This window comes from Notamacropus eugenii, chromosome 5 (genome assembly GCF_028372415.1).
Source record: "Notamacropus eugenii isolate mMacEug1 chromosome 5, mMacEug1.pri_v2, whole genome shotgun sequence".
Taxonomy (NCBI): domain Eukaryota; kingdom Metazoa; phylum Chordata; class Mammalia; order Diprotodontia; family Macropodidae; genus Notamacropus; species Notamacropus eugenii.
In genome coordinates, this window is record NC_092876.1 from 165,733,130 (window position 1) to 165,754,000 (window position 20,871).

General features: G+C 35.1%; 1 protein-coding gene across 4 annotated transcripts in view; it reads left to right on the forward strand.

The window, feature by feature from the left end:
* Nucleotides 1–20,703, forward strand: part of SLC36A4 (solute carrier family 36 member 4) — an 84,456-nt gene extending 63,753 nt beyond the window's left edge. For all 4 annotated transcript variants that reach the window (XM_072611387.1, XM_072611388.1, XM_072611389.1 and 1 more), the window contains 3 exons: nt 4,963–5,132; nt 6,413–6,582; nt 15,319–20,703. In XM_072611387.1, coding sequence (XP_072467488.1) covers nt 4,963–5,132; nt 6,413–6,582; nt 15,319–15,626 — 648 coding nt within the window. In that variant the 3' untranslated portion in view covers nt 15,627–20,703. The remainder of the gene's footprint in view (nt 1–4,962; nt 5,133–6,412; nt 6,583–15,318) is intronic.
* The last annotated feature ends 168 nt before the right edge of the window (nt 20,704–20,871 follow it).

Consider the following 20,871-nt stretch of genomic DNA (forward strand, 5'->3'; position numbering starts at 1 on the left):
TCTTTTAACTTCACTTAACCTTTAAATTAGTTCAAAGAAGAAAAGCATGTATACATACTCAGTTGGTAATAGAAATCTCTTACTCCACATGAAAGTAGGAGGGAAAGGGAATAAGAGAAAGTAGGAATGATGAAAGGGGGGGTAGTAAATGAAGACAGTGGTCAGAAGCAAAACGGTCTTTAGATTTGGGTTAGAAGAAGAAGACAGGGAAGGATAAACAGAAGAAAATAGAATGGAGGGAAATATACAGTTGGTAATCATAACTCCAAATATGAATGGAGTAAATTCACTCATAAAATGGAAGTACTAAGCAGAGTGGTTTAGAAACCAGAATCTGACAATACATTGTTCACAAGAAACACATGCAAAGTTAAAATAAAGGATTGTAACAAAATCTAATATGCTTCAACTAAAGTAAAAAAGGAAGCAGTAGCAATCATGATCTCAGACAAAGCAAAACTAGACCTCATCAAAAGAAATACCCAGGGAAACTACATTTTGCTCAGAGTTATCATAGACAATAAAATAATATCAAAAACATTTACAGCAAGTTTCTCTGATAAAATCCTCATTTCTGAAGTAAATACTGAGTAATGAACTGAATCTAATTTATAAACATAAGACCCATTCAATGTGTGTGTGACATGACTTCCACTTGACTTTGTCTTGAGTGAGGGAGGGCTGTGCAGGTCACCAGCCTCACTTCTCCTCCAGAGCCATCTGAATTCAGTGACCAGATATTCATCAGGATGACTGGAGATGACCCAGGATGAGGCAGTTGGGGTTAAGTGACTTGCCCAAGGTCTCACAGCTAGTGAGTGTCAAGTGTCTGAGGTAAGATTTGAACTCAGTTCCTCCTGACTCTTGCACTGGTGCTGTATCCACTGCACCACCTAGCTGCCCCTAAGACCCATTCTCTAATTGATAAATAGTCAAAGGAAGTGAGCAGGTAGTTTTCAGAAGAAGATATGGCTATCTATAGCCATATTTTAAAATACCCTAAATTGCTATTGATTAGAGAAATGCAAATGAAAATAACTCCGAGGTACCACCTCACCCCTATCAGAAATGATAAATGCTACAGGGGATAAGAGGTATAGTGAACTGCTCCAGCCATTTTGGAGAACAATTTGGAATTATGCCCTAAAAACTGTGCATACCCTTTCACCCAACAATACAATTACCAGGTCTATATCTCAAAGAGAGCAAAGAAAAAGGGACCGATACACAAAAATATTTATAACAGCTCTTTATGTGGTGGCAAAGAATTGGAAATTGAGGGAATGGTGATCAGTTGAATAATGGCTGAACAAGTTGTGGCATATGATTGTGATGGACTGCTGTTGTGCTAAAAGAAACAATGAGAGGGATGGTTTCAGAAAAACTTGGGAAGACCTATACGAACTGATGCAAAATGAGAGGAACTGGGAGATCATTGTGCACAGTAATAGCAATGTTGTAATGATGATCAACTGTGAAAGACTTGGCTACTCTGAGCAATACCATGATCCAAGACTGTTCTGAAGGACTCATGATGAAAAAAATGCTATCCATCTCCAGAGAGAAAACTGATGAATTCTGAATACAAATTGAAGTATAATTTTCTCACTTTATTTTTCTTGCTTTTTTTGAAACATGACATATAGAAATACATTTTGCATAATTTCACTCGTAAAATTGATAAATTGCTTGCTTTCTCAGTGGGGTAGGGGTGGGAGGGAGGGAGAGAATTTGGAACTTAAAATATAAAAAGAAATTGTTAAAAGTAAATAATGATTAAAAAAAGAATAAAACAGTAATAGGGAAGTGTGGAAGGTGGGAGAGTTTCAGGGTAAAGATAATGAGTTCAGTTTTGGACATGCTGAGTTTAAAATGCCTACAGCACACCCAGTTTGAGATGTCTAATGGACAGTTGGAGATCCAAGACCATATGTCAGCAGAGGGGTAGGGATGTTTAAGTAGATTTGAAAAAAATCATCAGCAAAGATGGTAACTGAATTCACAGAAGCTGATGAGATCACCAAGTGAAATGGTATAGAGTAAGAAGAGAAGGCTGCCCTGTGTGGAGCCCTGGGGACACTTCTTAGGTAGGTATGACCTGAAGGAAAATCCAGAAAAGGAGTTGTCCTGAAAACCTAGAGAGATAAGAGGGTGATCAATAGTGTCAAGGGCTGCAGGGAGGTGAAGAAGGATGAAGATTGAGAAAAGGCCTTTGGATCTGGCAGTAAAGAGATCATTAGTAACTTTGGAGAGAGAAGCTTTTGATGAATGATGTCAGACGTCAGTGTGAAAGAGTGACAAGGGAAGAAGAAAAGGAATCAGCTGTGGATGGCTTTCTCAAATTTAGCCACAAAAAGTAGGAGAAACATAGAATAATAATTAGCCCCCCACCCTTGGGAGTTCACCATGTGGGCTTTTGCCCTACTGTAGCTTAAAACTCCTGAGCTCAAGCACTCCATCAGACGTAACTCATCCAGTGGCAGATTACATTACTTTTTCTACACTTTTCTACACTTTTTTACTTGCTGATCTCATCAACTTCCATTAGTTTAACCCTATTCATATGACTGATTTATATAGCTGACTCTAGTCTACCTTCTAAGCTCCAATCCTATACTACCAATTGTGTATTGAATATTTTGTATTAGATTTCTATAAGCATTTCAATCTCAGTATATCCATTAGTTATAATAACAATAATAACTAATATTAGTTAAGCTTAATATGTGCCAGGCACTGTACAATTGTTGTCTCATTTGAAGCTCACAACACCTCTGGGAGGTAGGTGCTATTATTATTATTCCCATTTTTCAGATCAAGAAACTAAAGTAAACAAAGGTTAAGTGACTTGCCTGGAGTCACATAGCTTGTAAGTAGTTGAGGCTGGATTTAAACGCAGGTCTTCCTGACTGACTCCAGGCCTGGTGCTCTTTCCACTGCAGTACTTAGTTGCCCCTACAGAAGTCATTTTTCTAAACAAATACCTAGATTCTCATTGTTGCAGTCATCTTTAACTCCTTACTTTTTCCACAAGTCTAATCATTTTCTGAGTCTTGTCGATTCCTTTTTTCACATAATCTTCTGTATGCATTTCTTTCTCTGCTAATGCAGACAGCAAACTAGATCAGGCCCTTATTTCCCCTTGCCTAGTCTGCTGTAATAGCCTCCCAACATCAGCATCCCTCATACTCACACCCTTAATCCCACCCTATCGACTATTTCTATATTATACCTACTCCAGTCCATCCTCCAAATAAAGATGCCTAAAGCACAGGTCTGGCCATGTCGGTTGCTCAGTAAACTCCAATGGCTCCTTATTGCCATTATGATCAAAGGCAGACTCCTCTATTTCCCATTTAAAGCCCTTTACAGCATGGTTCCTGCCTGCCTTTCAAACATTATTACACATTATTTCCCTTTTTGCATATTATGACTCAAGTATAGTTTCCTTGAGTTTCCTCACACATAGTGCTCCATCTCCTTTCTCCATCCTGTCCCTCATGCTGCAGCACATTCCCATCCCACCTCTCCCCGTTGGAATGCTTTGTTTCTTTCAAGCCTCACTTTAAGTGCCAACTGCCAAGGCAGACATTGCATTGAATATTCTTTTAAATACCCACAATAGAACAAAACAATTTCAACTACATAGAATTAAAATTTTTGGCACAAATAAAAGCAATTACAGCTAGGATAAGAAGGTAAATTTTCATTGATGAACAATTATTTGCATCAAATATTTCTGTTTTAGCTTAGAGGGATTTTTTAGGGTTTTTTGTGGGAGAGGGGCAAGTGGGAAGCTGCAGAGCACTGAGCTGAAGGACAGGAGTGGCAAGAAAGCACAATCCTGTAAAGTTGACAGATGTTTTTGGAATGTGTATTTCTTTCAGAATTCTTTATGCAAAATTGAATTTGTGTAGTGTGAGTTTATGTAAAGTGCAAACTCTGTGTGTGTGTGTGTGTGTGTGTGTATACCACAATAATTTGAAAAATGTCACCAAGCTTCATACCTTTTGACCCAGAAATCCTCATTGTTAGATCCCTAAGGAAATCAAGGACAGAAAGAAAGGTCACATGTATAACAATATTTGCAGGGCACTTTTGTGGTAGCTGAAATGGGAACAAAGTGAGTACACATTCATTGGGGAATGGTTGATTGAATTGTGGTATGTGAATGGGATGGAATATTATTGAGCCATAAGAAGTAATTGATATGACAGAATTTGGAAAAACATTGGAAACTGATATAAAGTAACCAGAACCAGGAAAACAGTATATTCAATGACTTCATACAAGCACAATTAAAATCAAGTCAAATGATATGTAATTATAATGATTAGTATTGGCTTCAGAAAAGAGATGAGATGAAATGTGCTTTCATTCTTTCCTTGGAGAGGTAAGGGACAGAATGATGTCTGTGTAGTCAGATGTAGTCTATGTCAATTGAGTCATTTCGGTTGTGTCTGACTCTTGTAACCCCACCTGAGGTTTTCTTGGCAAGGATACTGGAAAGGCTTACCATTTCTTTCTCCAGCTCATTTTACAGATGAGGGTACTGAGGTTAAGTGACTTGCCAAGAGTCACAGAGATTTGAACTCAGGTCCTCCTGACTCCAGGGCCAATGTGCCACCTAGCTGCCAACTGTTTCGGTTGGTTTTATTTGACTCCTGGTTATAAGGAAGGCTCACTGGGTGAGTGGATGACAGGGTATGACCAGAAAATAACTGATGAAAAAAAGAAAAGGCATCAGTAAAACTGAAAGTTAAGTCCTGTATTGTGAATAAGGCCACCTGGGTTCTATTTCTGAATCTATAACATTGGTAAATTATTTCATTTTTCTTTACTTTAGTTCCCTTATTTATAAAATAAGAGAATAGACTTGAGACCTCTGAGGTCTTCTTCAACTCTAAAGTTCTAAGATTTTGTTATGCATATCTTTTTTAAAAAATCTCTCCCCATCCTCAGGTACTCCCATTGGAAAATCAAATGAAAGAAACAAAACGCTTCCCAGAAGCATTGAACATTGGCATGGGGATTGTTACTACTCTGTATATAACATTAGCTACCCTTGGATATATGCGCTTTCAAGATGAAATCAAGGGCAGCATAACTTTAAATCTTCCTCAAGATGAATGGTAGGTAGACATATAATTTTTGATCCCTTTATTGTAATTTCAATACCAATATAGTTACATTTGTAATTTGATAAATATGTGAACATTTACTTTAAATATACATTTTTTATCATTTTTTCTTTTCAATTTGACATACAAAATTTCATCATTTTCAACCCAGTACAGAAAGACAAGAAGTTTTGATTATGACTTACTTTTGCGTATAAAGGAAAATAATTTAAATACAGAGTAATCAAGAAGTAGCCTGAACTTACCAATGAAGAGGGACTGAGTGTATGAGAGGAAATCAGAAAGAACAACAGAACTGCTGCCACATGATTATTGATTTTTATCAATAAGATTGAGGAGACTCTTTTTAGGCTAATGATTACAGATGCTATCAATGGAAATATATCTTCTCTGAGGACTATGGAAACATAGGTTGCGTTTTCCCCCCCATTACCAATGAATAACTTCTAAAACCACTGCCAGTGAGGACACTTTTGAACTTATCTTCCACAGTGGCTTGGGTTCAGCAAACACGGAGGTGGAGCTTACCACGTGTAAGGCATTGTTCCAGGTGCAGGGGTCTGAAGACAAGAAAAGGACTATCCTTGCTCTCAAGGGGCTTCTAAGGAGTTCTCCTCTCGCTATAGCAGAGAGTAGGAATTAAACAGCTGTTACCCTTTCTGCTTCCATGTGCACGTTGTATCACTGATATCTTTTTGTTTTTGTTGATTTTTCTCTGCACATTTTTCCTTCTGTTCCCTTGCTTTTTCAGATTGATTCTCAATAGCAAGCCCTGTCTATTTAATAAGAATTTGCATATATTATTATAACCTAAGGTAATCTGTCATGAAGGTTTTTGAAATCAGGAGAAAGACCACCTTTAACAATGTAGATTTTTCTTCCTAAGAAAGAATCATAATAGATGTCAAAATATAAAAATAGAAACAGATAGTTTGTTGTTTTCTTTAACTGAAGATTTATATTATCTTTAGACACAAAGTATTTCATACCTTGAAATACTGATTACAGAGCCAAGAATTTCAGAAATTAGAGAGCTGTGAACATACCTTGTGCAAGATACCAGGGACACAAAAATAAAAAATAACATACAATTTGCCTTCAGGAAACTTAGAGTCTACTGGTTGTGCAGGGGATAGGGATCTATGATATTTATACAAGTGTAAATTGTGGTAATAATGATTGTGATAAGGGCAAAGGAGAGATACAAAGTACTATAAACCAGGTATTGCATTTTATATGATGATTAAATTTTGTGCAAATATTTTTGACAGGTTGTATCAATCAGTGAAAATTCTGTATTCCTTTGGGATTTTTGTGACTTACTCAATTCAGTTCTACGTTCCAGCAGAAATCATCATTCCAGGAATCACATCCAAATTTCAAAATAAATCAAAGCTAATCTGTGAACTTATTATTAGAACTTTCTTAGTTTTTATTACCTGTAAGTATAAATATATATTTTAATTAAATTATTATATTGACATTAATCCTTCATACAATCTTTACATTTTAATATATTTTTCTATAAATGAGGATTTTAAGAGATATTTGAAATAATTTCATAATGCTAAAATTATAAATCAATACTTCTATAATTATAATATAATTATATTATATATGATATAACTATATAATATGTAATATACAGTATATTGTATTATGCTATACATAGTCATTGATATTATTATGTGATATATAATGATTATATAATTATAACTTCTATAATTATAATAAAGCAAATTCAAAATGCCATCTTAACTTTTTCATCTCTTATGGGCATTTTTATTATATAATAATTGTTTTTACTAGTCTAACCTTTGCTGTTCTACAAAGAAAGTCATTTTGCTCACACTTAGAGCTTTTGGTATCATAACAAAATCATTACTGCTTTGAGTGCTGCCTGAAAATGAATGCAATAGCTTTATAAATTTTTTTATTGCTATTTCTTGTTTTTAAGGTTTTTATTGCCCTAGTAATTATGGTAATATAAAAAAATCCTAATTATACTAGTCATGGTAATAGGTTACATTTACATTGTGCTTTAAGGTTTACAAAATACAATATTATTGTTTTATTTATCACAACTACTCTCTGAAGCAGGTACTACAAGCAGTATTCCTTTTACCTACATATTTAGGTTCAACCAAGTTTTGGCAGCAGCTCAGAAAGCTAATACAATCCTGGGCTGCATGAAGATGAGATATAGCTTTTGGAATACAGTAGTCATAGTTCCGTTATACTCCCTTTTTATCCAAGAGATTGCTCTATCATCCTCATCTCTCTTTTATCTTCGATGTTTTCCTGTCTACTGGCTGTTTTCCAAATGCCTCTAAACATGTTAATTTTTCCTTCATCCTCAGAAAACTCTCATTTGATCTATCCATCTTCATTCTCATCCCATATCTCTCTTACCTTTTGTTACTAAGCTCCTTGAGAATGCCATCTACCACAGATGCTTCCATTTTCTTTCCTCTTACTTTCTCGAGTCTCGATAGATTGGTTTCCAAAATCACCATTCAACTGAAACTGTTGTCTCTGAAGTTACTAATGATCTCCTAATTGTTAAATCTAATGACCTTTTCTTAGTCCTTGTTCACCATGACTTCTCTTCATCCTTTGGCACTGTTGATCACATTCTTATCCTTGATATTCTCATCTCTAGGTTTTTGAGATACTACTGTTTTCTGGTTCTCCTGCCTATATTACAGCTCCTCAATCTCCTCTGGATTTTTCTCCGGGTTCTACCTGCTTACTTTGGTTAAAACCAGTACCTGGTTATTCAGGACTCTGTCCTGAGCCCTCATCTCTTCCCTCTATACTATTTCACTTGCTAATCTCATCAGCTTCCATGGATTCAGTTATCATCTTTATGCTAATGATTCTCAGATCTACTTGAGTATCCGTAATCTGTGGGCTGACCTCTAGTCTTTTGTCTCTAACTGCCTATTAGGTGTCTCAAATTGAATGTGCTATAGACATCTCAAATGTAACATATCCAAAACTGAACTAATTATCTTTATTCCCAAACCCTCTCTCAATTTATTTATGTTCAATTTCTCCTTGTCTATTGGCTGCTTTTCTGTGGTCTGCAAATGTACCTATGTCTCCTACGTCTTTAAAAACTCCTCATATGATCCATGTATCCCCCCACTATCATCACCTGTCTCTCTTATTTTCTGTGGCTGAAGTCCTTGTGAAGGCCATTTACAGTATGTGCTTCTGCTTCCTCTCTTTTTAACTTTCTACAGGCTGGCTTCATTCAACCCAAACTGCTTTCTCCAAAGTTACTAATAATATCTTAGTTGTCAAATCTAGTAACTTCATATGTAGCATCTCATACCCATGGGGAGGCAAATTTTCTTATGTCTTTTCCAGGGCCACCAAAACATTAACATTGTGACTATTCCTATACAAATAGGTCTTTTGTTCCTGTTAGTCTTTTTAGGATATTAAAAAAATAGTGTAATTGGTGGTCAAAAGGTAGGAACATTTTTGCAACTTCTTTTGTCTACTTCCATATTACTTTCCAGAATGGTTCAATAAATTCAAAACTCCACCTATGGGGAATTACCATGCTTTTCCCACAGCCCTAACATTGTACACATACATATACAAAACATATATTTTCTTTTACTAGCTTTTAAAATTTGATGTGTGATTAGTAGTATTTTAGATGTTTTAATTTGTATTTTTCTTATAACTAGTGATGTTGAATACTATTCACATGATTTTTAATAATTTTTTATTTTAAAAAACTACATTTCATCTTCTTTGTCAGTTTATGTTTAGCAATTTATCTTTTGTAGAATGACTTGGTCTTATGTGTCAGTTTCCTGTACATTTTGGACATCAGACTTTTATTATAAATGTTTAATGCAAAGATTTTTCCAAAGTTTATAGCTTTTTAAAATTCTGAATACGTTGCTTTTATTTGTGTAAAAAATTTGTGTAATGACATATGATATCACTTTATGTTTTTATGTAATTGTCTCTTTTGTCTCTCACAATTCCTTCTTTATGTGGGCTTGTTTCCCCGATATGTTTAAGTAGTTTCCCCATCCATAATTATGACAGATAGGGTCTCTCATTCCCCTCCAATTTTTAATTGTGTAATTTTTAAAAATATGTGTGTCCATGATCCATTTGGAAACTATCATGGCATTTCATATAACATTCTTGTCTAATCTCATTTTCTTCCAAAATTCTTATTCTGAAGACTTTTTTATTTTTAGCAATAATAATTCAATAAGAGCCTATCAAATTATAGAAAAGTTTAGCAAAGATCTGCATCAGTAAAAGGTGTACCTGTACCTATAAAATTATGGATACTTCAGGAAGTGTTGCCTGATCATCTTTACTATCTTGGAAACTACTTTGATAATATATATTTAAAGAAGGAACAACTTTGGTTACCAAAGTTGTCAGGATGGTGATGTACGCCTGCTACTGAAGAAACTGAAGCTGGTGGATTTTGAGTTCAAGTTTTAATCTACAATAGGAAAATATATTTGAACACTAAGTCTAGAACCAATATGATGAGCCTCAGGACTGGGAGGTCCGTTTGACTAACTAAGGAGGAGGGACACTAGCCTGGATCAAAGCTCCTGTGCTGACCAGTAGTGGAATTGGGCCCAGGAGTGGCCACTACTTCCAGGGAATTAGAGAAACTCCATCTCAAAAATATGTGGCCAGAAAGGTTAATTTTTTAAAAATCTATTCAATGACATAAAAGTCAAAATACTGTAGAACTCACACAACAATTTCATTTATTTAAACTAGCTACAGCTTATTTAGGTAAAGATAAGATGATAGTTAAGTGTTTCACTGACATTTTGCATCTCTACACTAAATCTAAGATAGATTATTAAGAAATATCAATGATGTCTATGCAGTTAGAATTTGTGTTAAGTTGACTTTTCCAACGACTTTGCCCATGTGCTTTATTCAGTTATGGAATTTGTGTTTTGCGGAGTCATGCATTTTTTCCCCTTTAAATTCAGAGTTCATAAGTTCATAGATTCAGAGTTGGAATGGACCTTTATAGTTGACTTTAATCCAATGTTTCAGGAAATTGAGGCCTTGATAGATCAAATGATTTCACAAAATCATTTTTCAGTGATGTCATCCTAGCTCTTATCCTTACTAACCATATATTTTAAGTCTTTTTTAAGTGATAGAATTGCTAGTGATTTTTAAAAATTAAATAGTTCACATGTATTTATTTTACAAAATAAGTATTGTCCTGAATAGTCTAATTTAAATGTTCATAAATTGAATAATAAGTTAATGCTTCAAGGAAACATTCTGTTCAAAAGATTCAAAATGTGAATCTATTGAGTGACCTTCTGATTTAATTCCTTTGTATATCTATATTTGAAGCATATTGAAAGGTGGTATTGTGACTTACCCTCCTAGGTTCTAGTATAGTTAATTCTACATAAGTAGGTACTTAATAAAAGTTTGATTAATTAATTTTCATATATTGGTCTTGCCTAAATTGTGAAATACCCTTTTATGCTCACCTTCTTGGCTGTTGTTAGGATTACTAAATATATACAATAGAGTGAGGCACAAATAAATAACTCTAAGAACAAATAGTAAAATAACATAAACCAAAACTATAAACCAATTGATTATCTTTGTGCATATGTAATCCAGAATAGAAAAAAAGAAAGTAAAAAATATATTAAGTCTTCAGGCCTTGGAACCAATTGGGTATGATATTGGGGAAATTGAGAATGGATGCCTATTTTAAGGGGATGACAATGAGCTCATCTTTCAACATTCTACGCTTGAAGTGCCAGGCTTCACACAAAGTCCTTTTTGTTCCTATTTTTCCCATAAGATCGGAACCATCCTACTGACTTAAATTTGACTTTTAGACTCAAAATTGTTTCCCCCCTCCAAAGATTCTGATTTCACGTATCTATAATTATCATATAAAAACTTTTTTAACAAAGGAGAATTACTGACTTTTTCTCAGCCTTCATCTTTCTTGACTTCTATGTAGTATTTAACATTGTTGACCACTTTCTTTTCTTTAGGTTTTCATGACAACACTTGTATTTGTTTTACTGCTTCTCAGTCTTTATTCCCCGATCTACTAACCCTGCATTACCAACCAACTCTTGGATATTTCAAACTAGATATTAGGCATCTTAAATTTATCATGTCTAAAGCCAAAACTCATCATTTCTCTCCAATCTACCCCTCTTCTGAATTTCCCTGTTAGTTTTGAGGATCCCACCATCTTTTCCATTACCCAGATTTACTATCTAAATATCATCCTTAACTCCTTACTCTCATTCACTCCACATACTAAATTGTTAGCCAAATTTTGTCAGAATTTCATCCTGTCTTGTCTTATGTTACCTTTCCTTTATTCACAGTCCCTAACCAATCCATGCCCTCATCACCTTTCACCTAGACTATTGCAATAGCTTTCCAGTTTCTAATTGGTTTTCCTGCTTCAGGTCTCTCCCCACTCCAGTATCAGTAGCTAAACTGATTTTCCTTAAGTGCAGGTTTGACCCTCTTATTCCCCTACATGAGGAACTACAGTGGCTCCCTGTTACCATTAGTATCAAGCCCATACCCTTCCATTCTTCCCATATTTGCTTAAATACTGTTCTCTATGATGAAATCGACAATCCAGTCATAATGGCCTATTTGATCTCCCATCTCTATGACTTTCTACTGGCTATGCTCTATTCCTGGAATGCTCTTCCTTCTCACTTTCACTTCTAGACTCTCTGGATTCCTTCAAAATTTCAATATCACCTTCTATAGAATGTTTTCTTTGGCCACCTAGAAGTTAGCACTCTCTCCTCTAAGGTTGCCTTGTATCTCTTGAACAGGTCTATGGAGAAAGATAATGAGTTCAGTATTGGACATGCATATGAGATAGCTAATTGGAAACATCTAATAGACTGCTGGACAATAGACTTCACATGTAGCCTGACACAGATAAACTCTTAATTAATGCTTTTTATTCATTCATATTGTAATGAAGGAGCAATGAAGGGGAGAGAAGTTCATTTTCTCAACTCCTCTTCAGGCCCAGGTCTGTTTTTATCATCAGTGACTGAGAAGCCATCTGGATGTTAATATATCAATCCCTGATGTGCCATTAGAAGATGCAGAAATGGTATTTAGAAAGTTAAAGTTCAAATACACAAAGGAAATCCATGCTGGATGTGGCAGTACTAAAACCATTGAGGGATTACTTTGTAAGATATCTCAAGGAAGGGAGGATTATAAAAGAATTTTTTAAAATCATAGACTAGTAATACCCTCCCCCAAAAAAAGGCAATTGTGAGAAGAACAGTAACGATTGACCCATATGCTTCTTTTGTAATACTGATAAAAATATTTTATTTGAATGATCTTTGTGTACAGGGTGGGCATCCTTATGAAAAAGGATGGTAATGGAGAGGCTATCACAAGTGATCCTCCATCCACAAATAAACCTTCTCAGTGAGATTCATGATTACTCAAAAGAGATCCAACTAGTAGTGTATACAGGAAAAACAATGAAGGAAAACCACTTTTGTCTAGAAAATGAGAGTTGGTAGATACATTAATCTATATGTGAATGTGCCTGTGACAGATACCCAAATGGATAAGGACTTGGGCTTAGAATTTAATAGGAGGAAGAGAATAGCATGGATTACATTTGAAAAACTGCATAATGTTTTTAGCTCTTCCAAATGTTTCCCTGATTCAAGAACCCGTCTATTGATTGGCAGTGTTCTCATTGTGACACTGTATGGGTTATAAATCTTAGAATATCACAGTATATGAGGAATCCAGCTTCTGAATAACTCAAAGACCAATGGAGAATCAGAGTGAGATTAAGCAGGCTGCATCATACTTCCAGTAATTCAAGAAGGTAATATAAGAGATACCAGTTAGGAAGTATTTAATTTGAAAAGTGTTGGTCATGTGGTACAGATAAGAAATAATTATCTAGATTGACAATCCAAATATTCCACTGGTTACCCAACAGATAAAAGACTAAAAAAAATTAAATAAGTAAGACTTAAAGGACATTTTCTAATATATTAGGCAGATACTCTGGGAATGATCCATGGAAAACACAGATAAGATTAATACTGTATAAAAAGGCAGGCTAGCTTGCAATCTGCACCATTAGAGGGAATTATGAGTTCACAAATACTGTGAAATAAGTGAAAAGTTTTACTCTACCAAGACGGTAGAGTAAAGGCAGGGACTCACCTGAACTCTCCCAAATTCCTCTCTAAACAACTTTGCCTCAAAAACAAATTCTTGAGAGGCAGAACCAACAAAAGGTCAGGATGAAACAGTTTTACAGCCCAAGACAACTTAGAAGCTCAGCACGAAAGATCTGTTTCACTGGGGTGGGAGTAGAATGCAGGCTAGTGTAAGCCACATCCCAGCAAGCCAGCAGCAGGCCTGGGGAGTGACTGAACTGGTTATAATAGTGGCCTCTGGAACTCTTAAGCCAGTAAGGGAGTTGGATAATTAGTCAGAAGGAGAGATTACATCGATCCTTTGGCTAGCACTGGGAGCAGGATTCAGTTGCATTGTCCACATGCAGTTCCAGGTTTCATTCCTCAGGTAAGGAGAAGAGTGGGAACGCTGACCACAAATTCTAGGGTAGAGAAGAGTTCTGGTGGTTGCTCACAAATAAGAGCACAGACCGAAAGAGCAGTGACAACGCCTCTCCTTAGATCATACCACTGTGGAAGAACAAGAAGTTTACAGACCCCCAGAAGTATCTCTGAGAGCTACAGCAATAAAGGCCTGAAGTTTGCAATAGTGCCCCCTCTATCCAAGGAGCAGAGGCCAACTTTAACATAACAAAACAACCTGACCATAGAAAGTTATTACTAGGGTAACAGGGATGAATTCACCCATTAAATGGAAGCAGGATTAAAAAAAGAGGATTAAAAACCAGAATTCTACATATGTTGTTTTAAAGAAACACACTTGAAGCAGAGATACACAGAGTAAAGGTAAGAGAATGGATCAGAATCTCTTGTACTTCAGCTGAAAAAAAAAAAGCAGGGAGCACATCATGATCTCAAAGAAAACAAAATAAAGACCAGTTAATGAGGATGGAAGTTTCTCAGTACATTCACCTGAATCAGATGTGTAGACCAGAATAAGAAAGAATGATTTAACAATGAATTTATATAATATGCTGTGATTCTTAAAGCTTTTTTGTCATAATAACCCAGAGACCTAGGTGACAAAACTATTATCTTCACATTGAAGATGAGAAAACTGGAACTTGGGATAAGGAATTTGACAGTAGAGATCACTTAGTTTTTTTTTTTGTCTTTGAATCTCCAAGGGGGCTGACACAGTACCTGGCACATAAACAAGTATCTGTTGATTGATTGACTGGGTCTGAGCCAGGTCAGAGTGTCACAGTGTCACAGTCAGTGTCCCAGCCCAGATTCCTGCTACACTATAAATAAGCCTCTAGGCCAAAAGTTCTTAACCTTAATTTTCTGAATTAAAAAAAAAATTTGATGTGTGCTTAAGTATAATTGCCTTTGTATGTAATCTTTTATTTTATGCATTTAAGAATATTATTCTGAGGACTCCATAGGCTTCACCAAACTGCCAAAGGGACTTATGTCATACCAAAAGGCTAATAACCCCAGTTTTGGGCTGAGTAAAGGTTCCTAGGAAGCTGCAATGTCCATCATCCTCTGCCCCAAGAAAATTAGTTTTTGCTTAATTATGAAGAGCAATATACCATAATAGAAAGGTTTTAGATTCAAAGCGTAGAACCTTGGAGCCTAGTCCTGGTTCTACCATAATGTGGTGTGACTTTGGGCAGAGTATTTTATCAGTTTGAGCCTTATGTTTCCTCATCTATAAAATAAGAACCGCTAGCTATTTGTGATTCCTTATGGTTGTAAAAAAGTCATTGCTGCTCAGATTCAATAGATGTAGATCATACTTTTTTATTGTCTTTCACTTAAAGCTTCAAAGTAAAATATTAAATTCCTTTATTTCCTAAGGTAACAACCTACAAGTTTGGTGAAATCCACATCCTGGTTTAATTTAAGATTCTTTTTCAAGAAGCCCTCATTTAATGCTGAGTTTTTTTCTGACTGAACTGGAAATTTCTATCTTGATGTTCATTCATGCATGCCCATATTTTCTGTTCTCTTCACAGGTCTCGTTGCGATCCTGATTCCTCGTTTGGATATAGTGATTTCCCTTGTTGGAGCTGTGAGCAGTAGTACGTTGGCACTAATTCTGCCACCTTTAGTTGAAATTCTTATATTTTACAAGGAAAGTTTCAGCCTGTGGATGATTCTTAAAGATATCTTGATATTATTCATTGGAATTGCTGGTTTCTTAGTAGGCACATATGTATCTATTGAAGAAATTATTTATCCTGCTACCACATTATTGCCTAATGCTACACAAGGTCCAACTGTAAATCTAAATTCAACCTATGCAGCATCTGGTTTCAAGTAGTGTGATAGGATTGCAAAACTTCTGCTCTTTGCTTGACTGTGAAAATGTAGTATAAGATGAAAACTCGGAGAACATATTTTAAAAACACTTTTTTTTTACATTTTTTTCGATATTATACTTATTGTAATAAGTTGCCATTCTTTATTAGTAACAGCGTATTAAAATTATTTACTGTGGTGAAAACATACTGTTCAGTCTCCACAATTTCAAAAAAAAAAATCAAAAGATCTAGAAGTTACTGTACCTTTTTACTTTCTTTTGTTATCCCTACCTCATCCAGAAGCCTTTCAAGACACACTTTTTTTTTCTATTTAGGAGATAGGTCATTCCATGCTTGGCTGTTATCCTTTCTATGGGAAGAATAAGACCAATAATAAATACCTTAAAAGTTAACCAAGAAGAAAAAATCTTCCCCAAACTATCAGAGTGGATATTAGTACATACATTGTAAAGCATGTAAAAGATTATGATTTTATTTTTATTACTTATATACTATTAATCAGCTAAAAAAACACAAATGAACTCCAATTTGTCCAAAATTCAAGCAGTCAAAAACCATATATATCTGTATGTGTACATATGTGTGTATATATGTATATATATATGTACACACAAATATATACTTCCTTCTACAGTTCTGTACAATTATTATTGATAATAGTAATAATAATGACTTCCCAATAAAATCCTGAAATGCCTTCTGAATTATCAAAGTTATTAATCAATAGTAATAATATAAATGGATCATTGGAGTAAGAATTATATTTATTTTAATCTGTTTTTAAATTCTTAGTTAACCTGAATATTCATTTGACAACAATATTCCCATATCCAACTATGCCAAATAGGAGGTTACTTTCAGATGAAAACTGTCTTCTTTCCTGTGTGTGCAGGAAGGCGATCATGTGTGTCTGCTCTCTTCTCTGAAATGAAGATGAGCACATAGAGCTCTAGCCACTTCTTCGCGAATTATTTTCTTCTAAGTACAGGTTGGCCTTTGCTGGAGAGAATTTCAAGGCAGGCTGAAAGGCCTAAACTTTGGCAGCTTAGAGAATGATTGAGGGGAAAAATCCAGGCCAACACTGACTCTTCATTTGTTGGATCCCTTAGGCAGTATGATTGCTGGGTAGCATAATGATCATAGCTACACTCTGCCAGCTTTTTTGGTCATTCTTCCCTCTGTGGAGTCTGTCACTGCTTCTTCAGGACTTCTTCTGTACCTAGGAATTTCTCTCTACTTCCTTTGCTCCTCTTAGGGAGTCTTAGGGACAGTTTGTAGAGTCTAAGTCTAGCCCTTCTTTACTCAGGGCATCTGCCTCCTCTTGTAGCAGCTGATAGAACTTTCAGGGTACCTGGATTTTTTCCAAATTCCCTATCTGGCTGGATCCCATGCTTTCATTGACTGGAATATGTAGAACACACACAAAAGGACTTATTCTTGCTAAAGTAGTCATTTGTAGGGGGGAAAAAGAATCAAAATATAAGTATTTTCTAAAGCTTAACAGATGAGAAGAAATACCTTCCCCTGTTTGATAACTTGTAAGCTTTTTTCATGAAAGACATTTTTAAAAAAATCTTTCTATTTTTTGAACATGATTACAGAACATGACAAAAAAGATTATCATCTTGGTTTATGCTTTTCATGCTTTAAAAAGTTTTATGCTTTTTGTTACAGTAGCAAATACTCTGATGGAATAGCCTTATTTAAGGAGCTATCAAAATCACAATAATGGTGCATCTACTCCATCTTGATTTTTTTTTTGTAAGTTTGACATGGCTTAAGGACTGTTTGCTCATTAGTCTCTCAGCAAATACACCACCACACATGTCATATTCTTATTTTGGTAGCTATTCATGAGAGACTTTGTAATTGTAGTAAGATCATCAAATAATAATTTGCTGTGCTTGTGTTTTATATTGAGAGCACTACATTGAATCTCAGATCATTTAAAAATGAGAGCGTAAAGGCTAAAATAAAACAAACTTTAATGAAAAGTAGATTCTGTTATTGTTATGGAAATGCTAATTTTTATTAATATTTATTACTATGAGTAACCAGAAAACCACTACTTTTCTTCCATTTTAAATGTAAGTTAATGTTAGGTATTATTTGCCTTCTGAAAATAGATAATTCTAACAGAGCTCTGCTCTCTTTTCATTATTAAATCTTTATCCTATTCCTTGGATATTTTTCTGATAAAGAAACAAAACTTCCAATATCCAGCACATACAAAAATTACAATTTCATGAGGCACCCATAGATGAAATAGTATTTGTTGATTAAATATTCCACTATGAAATTCTCTAAATTACCCAATGTTTTAACTGTAAAAAGCAAACAAATAACGAGCCTAAAGAGTAAGAAAATAATTTGACTTTTTAGCAAGAAATATCTGTGTCCAATAAAGATACACCAGTGTGTTATTTATTAAAGGTAGGTAATGAGAAAGCAGAATGTTATAGCAATAGAGAGTCAGTCTTAAAATCAGGAAGACCTGACTTGTGACACTCATTATGTGACCCTAGGCAACTCAATGGCCTTGACTATTCTTTCAGACTCTTAAGTTTCTGATGAGCATTGGAAATGCAATTTCCTCCCTTAGTATTTCCTACACTAGCCCAGTGAAATCACAGGTCTGGCGAAAAGAAAAGGTGGGAGTGGGTGGACATGTTTGTAACAAAGGTGTATTCTTTACAATGGAATTTCTTGGACAGTGATTTTAGTTTTTTCCATGAAAATTTCAGTTTGGGTGACTGACAAAGACTTTCTAGAGAAATCTTTTCTGGGAAGATTTCTCTTGCTTGTTGGTGCTCACTGCTGCTTTTACACTGTGAGAGTATGAATGAATGCATGTGCCAAATCCATTTGTATCCATGTATCATGTTGCTGAAGTGCCATGTTCAGAAATGTGGGAAACTTGTAATGCCACAGAGATTCAATCACTTAACATTTGGGCAGCATGAAGTAATGGGGGAAAAAAAACTAGAATAAAAATAAGGAGAACCCAGGTCCTAGTCCTGGCATGTGCTTACTTGGTATGTTATTAGGGGGAAGTCACTACCTCTCTAGATTCTGTCTTCCTCGTCAGGAAAGTGATGGGGTTGGACATGGTTTTAAGGTTTTCTCCTGATCTGTTACTGGGACTCGATCCCTTGGAGTATTGCCTCATTCTGGATAAGTGGTGGTTCACCTGGGTATTCAAGTTTGGGGAATTAAAGAAACAGAAAAAGCCTAACACTAACTTGATTTGATTATGCTTTTTACTGATAGTATTACAAACCAGCTTAGTAGATGTACTCCTACAGAAAGGGTACAGGACCTGTAAGCCTTCTGTTTTAATTCCTAATTTCCCACTTTATTCTAGTTTGGGGAAATGAAGCCAGACATGTAGGTGGCAAAGGTACCTCTAAGTCTCTCTACCCCAATATAAAACCCAATGGTACCCTAATATCTGTGGGCAATCTAGAACAAAGGGGATTGCCTGCACTAGGGTGGGCAAACTCTAGCTGCAATCTACTCCAAATATAAGTAGATCAAACAAACTAAAACCAAGGCTTTGTTGTAATTTCTTTGAAGTTAGGATCTCCCTTTAGTTATTCATCAATTACTCTAACTGGCTGTATCTACTTGACCTCCTCCCTCTTCTGAGTGAAAGAGCTAATCAGACTAACTCTACATATTCACCTGGGTGTCATTGATTTCCAAATTAGGCCTTCCAGAACATTTCATTTACTTTAAAACTGATTCTCAAATGGTTTTTCTCAGAGACTTTCCCTTTTCTTACTATATTCTTTATCATTCCTGTCCTCTGAAAGGGGAAGAAAAAAGTTAAACAGAATTCTGCATTATTAAAATTAGGAAATTAGGAATATTATGGCTTGACTATTAGACCAAGCTGATGATCACATCCTACACAAATATTAGTAAATTGAGTTCTCAGGGTCATCTTTACAATTCTTTTCCTCATGAAAGTCTCCATCTTCATTAAGAGTCATTACTTCCACTTTAGACATTGTACTAAAATTTCCTGGATCTGTGAGATTTGTACAAATTATAACAGAGGCCTAGCCTTACTCAGTACTCTCACACATAGGTTTTTTCTAAACTAATAAATTATTATTGTCCATCACAATAAATCTGCAAACAGAACTAAATAAATTTGAAAAATTATTCCATTTGTCAATAGCCCATTAGGTCATGTGTAATAGTTCTAATTTTCTTTTGACCATTTACAAAAGGGAACGCTAATGGGGAAAGCTGGTATGATAAATAAATGACATCACAAATAAAATATATTATCATAAATGATGAATAAATTAGAATAGTGATATGCGTATATTGTATCAGCAAATGTTAACTATTAAAAAACTAAGATGGAAAAGTAAAGAGTAGAGATGAGACTATAGAATAAAAGATGTTGAGCTATGAAACCCCTGTCTCCATGATCCCTTTGGAACTTCCCTGGATCTCAGTTTGAAAAACACCTGTTACAGGCTTCTGACACGATAGTGATGATGAGTAAACAGAGGTTTCAGCATCATGATTGTTATCTTACCATAGAATACGTGATCTTGCTGGCATGTCCCACTGGGCTTCTCCTAAGTCGTTATGAAAATAAATGTATGAATATGTCTCACCGCTAGATGAGACAATATAAAAGAAAGACATGCCAAAGAAAGGATAGGGATACTATTCCAAATGCCTATGAAAAATGAAATGACAATTCATTCTGATTTTTAAGACACCTTGCCAAAATTAGCCAGTTTCTGTGCACATACTGTATACTATATGTGTTTTAATTTATTATTTTAGTTGAGGATTATGACTTCATTGTAAACTAATGACCAAAAAATTATGTTGACAGCTTCCTTAATAAAAATGGAAAATGCAGCTGTATCAAATTTTAAGGAAATTGATCTCAATTGAAAATTTTTTATGATTCTAGATAGAATCATTTTTCTGAAGCCAGTGCTTTTTCCCCTTAAATTTCTTCTTACTGGTTTGGTGTGAAGGAAGAGAATTTATGTGTGTTCTGTAACTTAAGTTTTTTTAATTTCAATAAAGATAACATCATTATTTTCTGGGTAATGTACTTTTTATTGCCTCATCTTTTATTTGATTAAAGGACATTGCTAAGTAACACGTCTGAAAATGATGGTTATATGAGACTCAGTGGAATCTAAAATTTAAAAACTGACCTTATTTGAAAGTGAACCACATGTTTAAAACTAGTTCCTATTACAT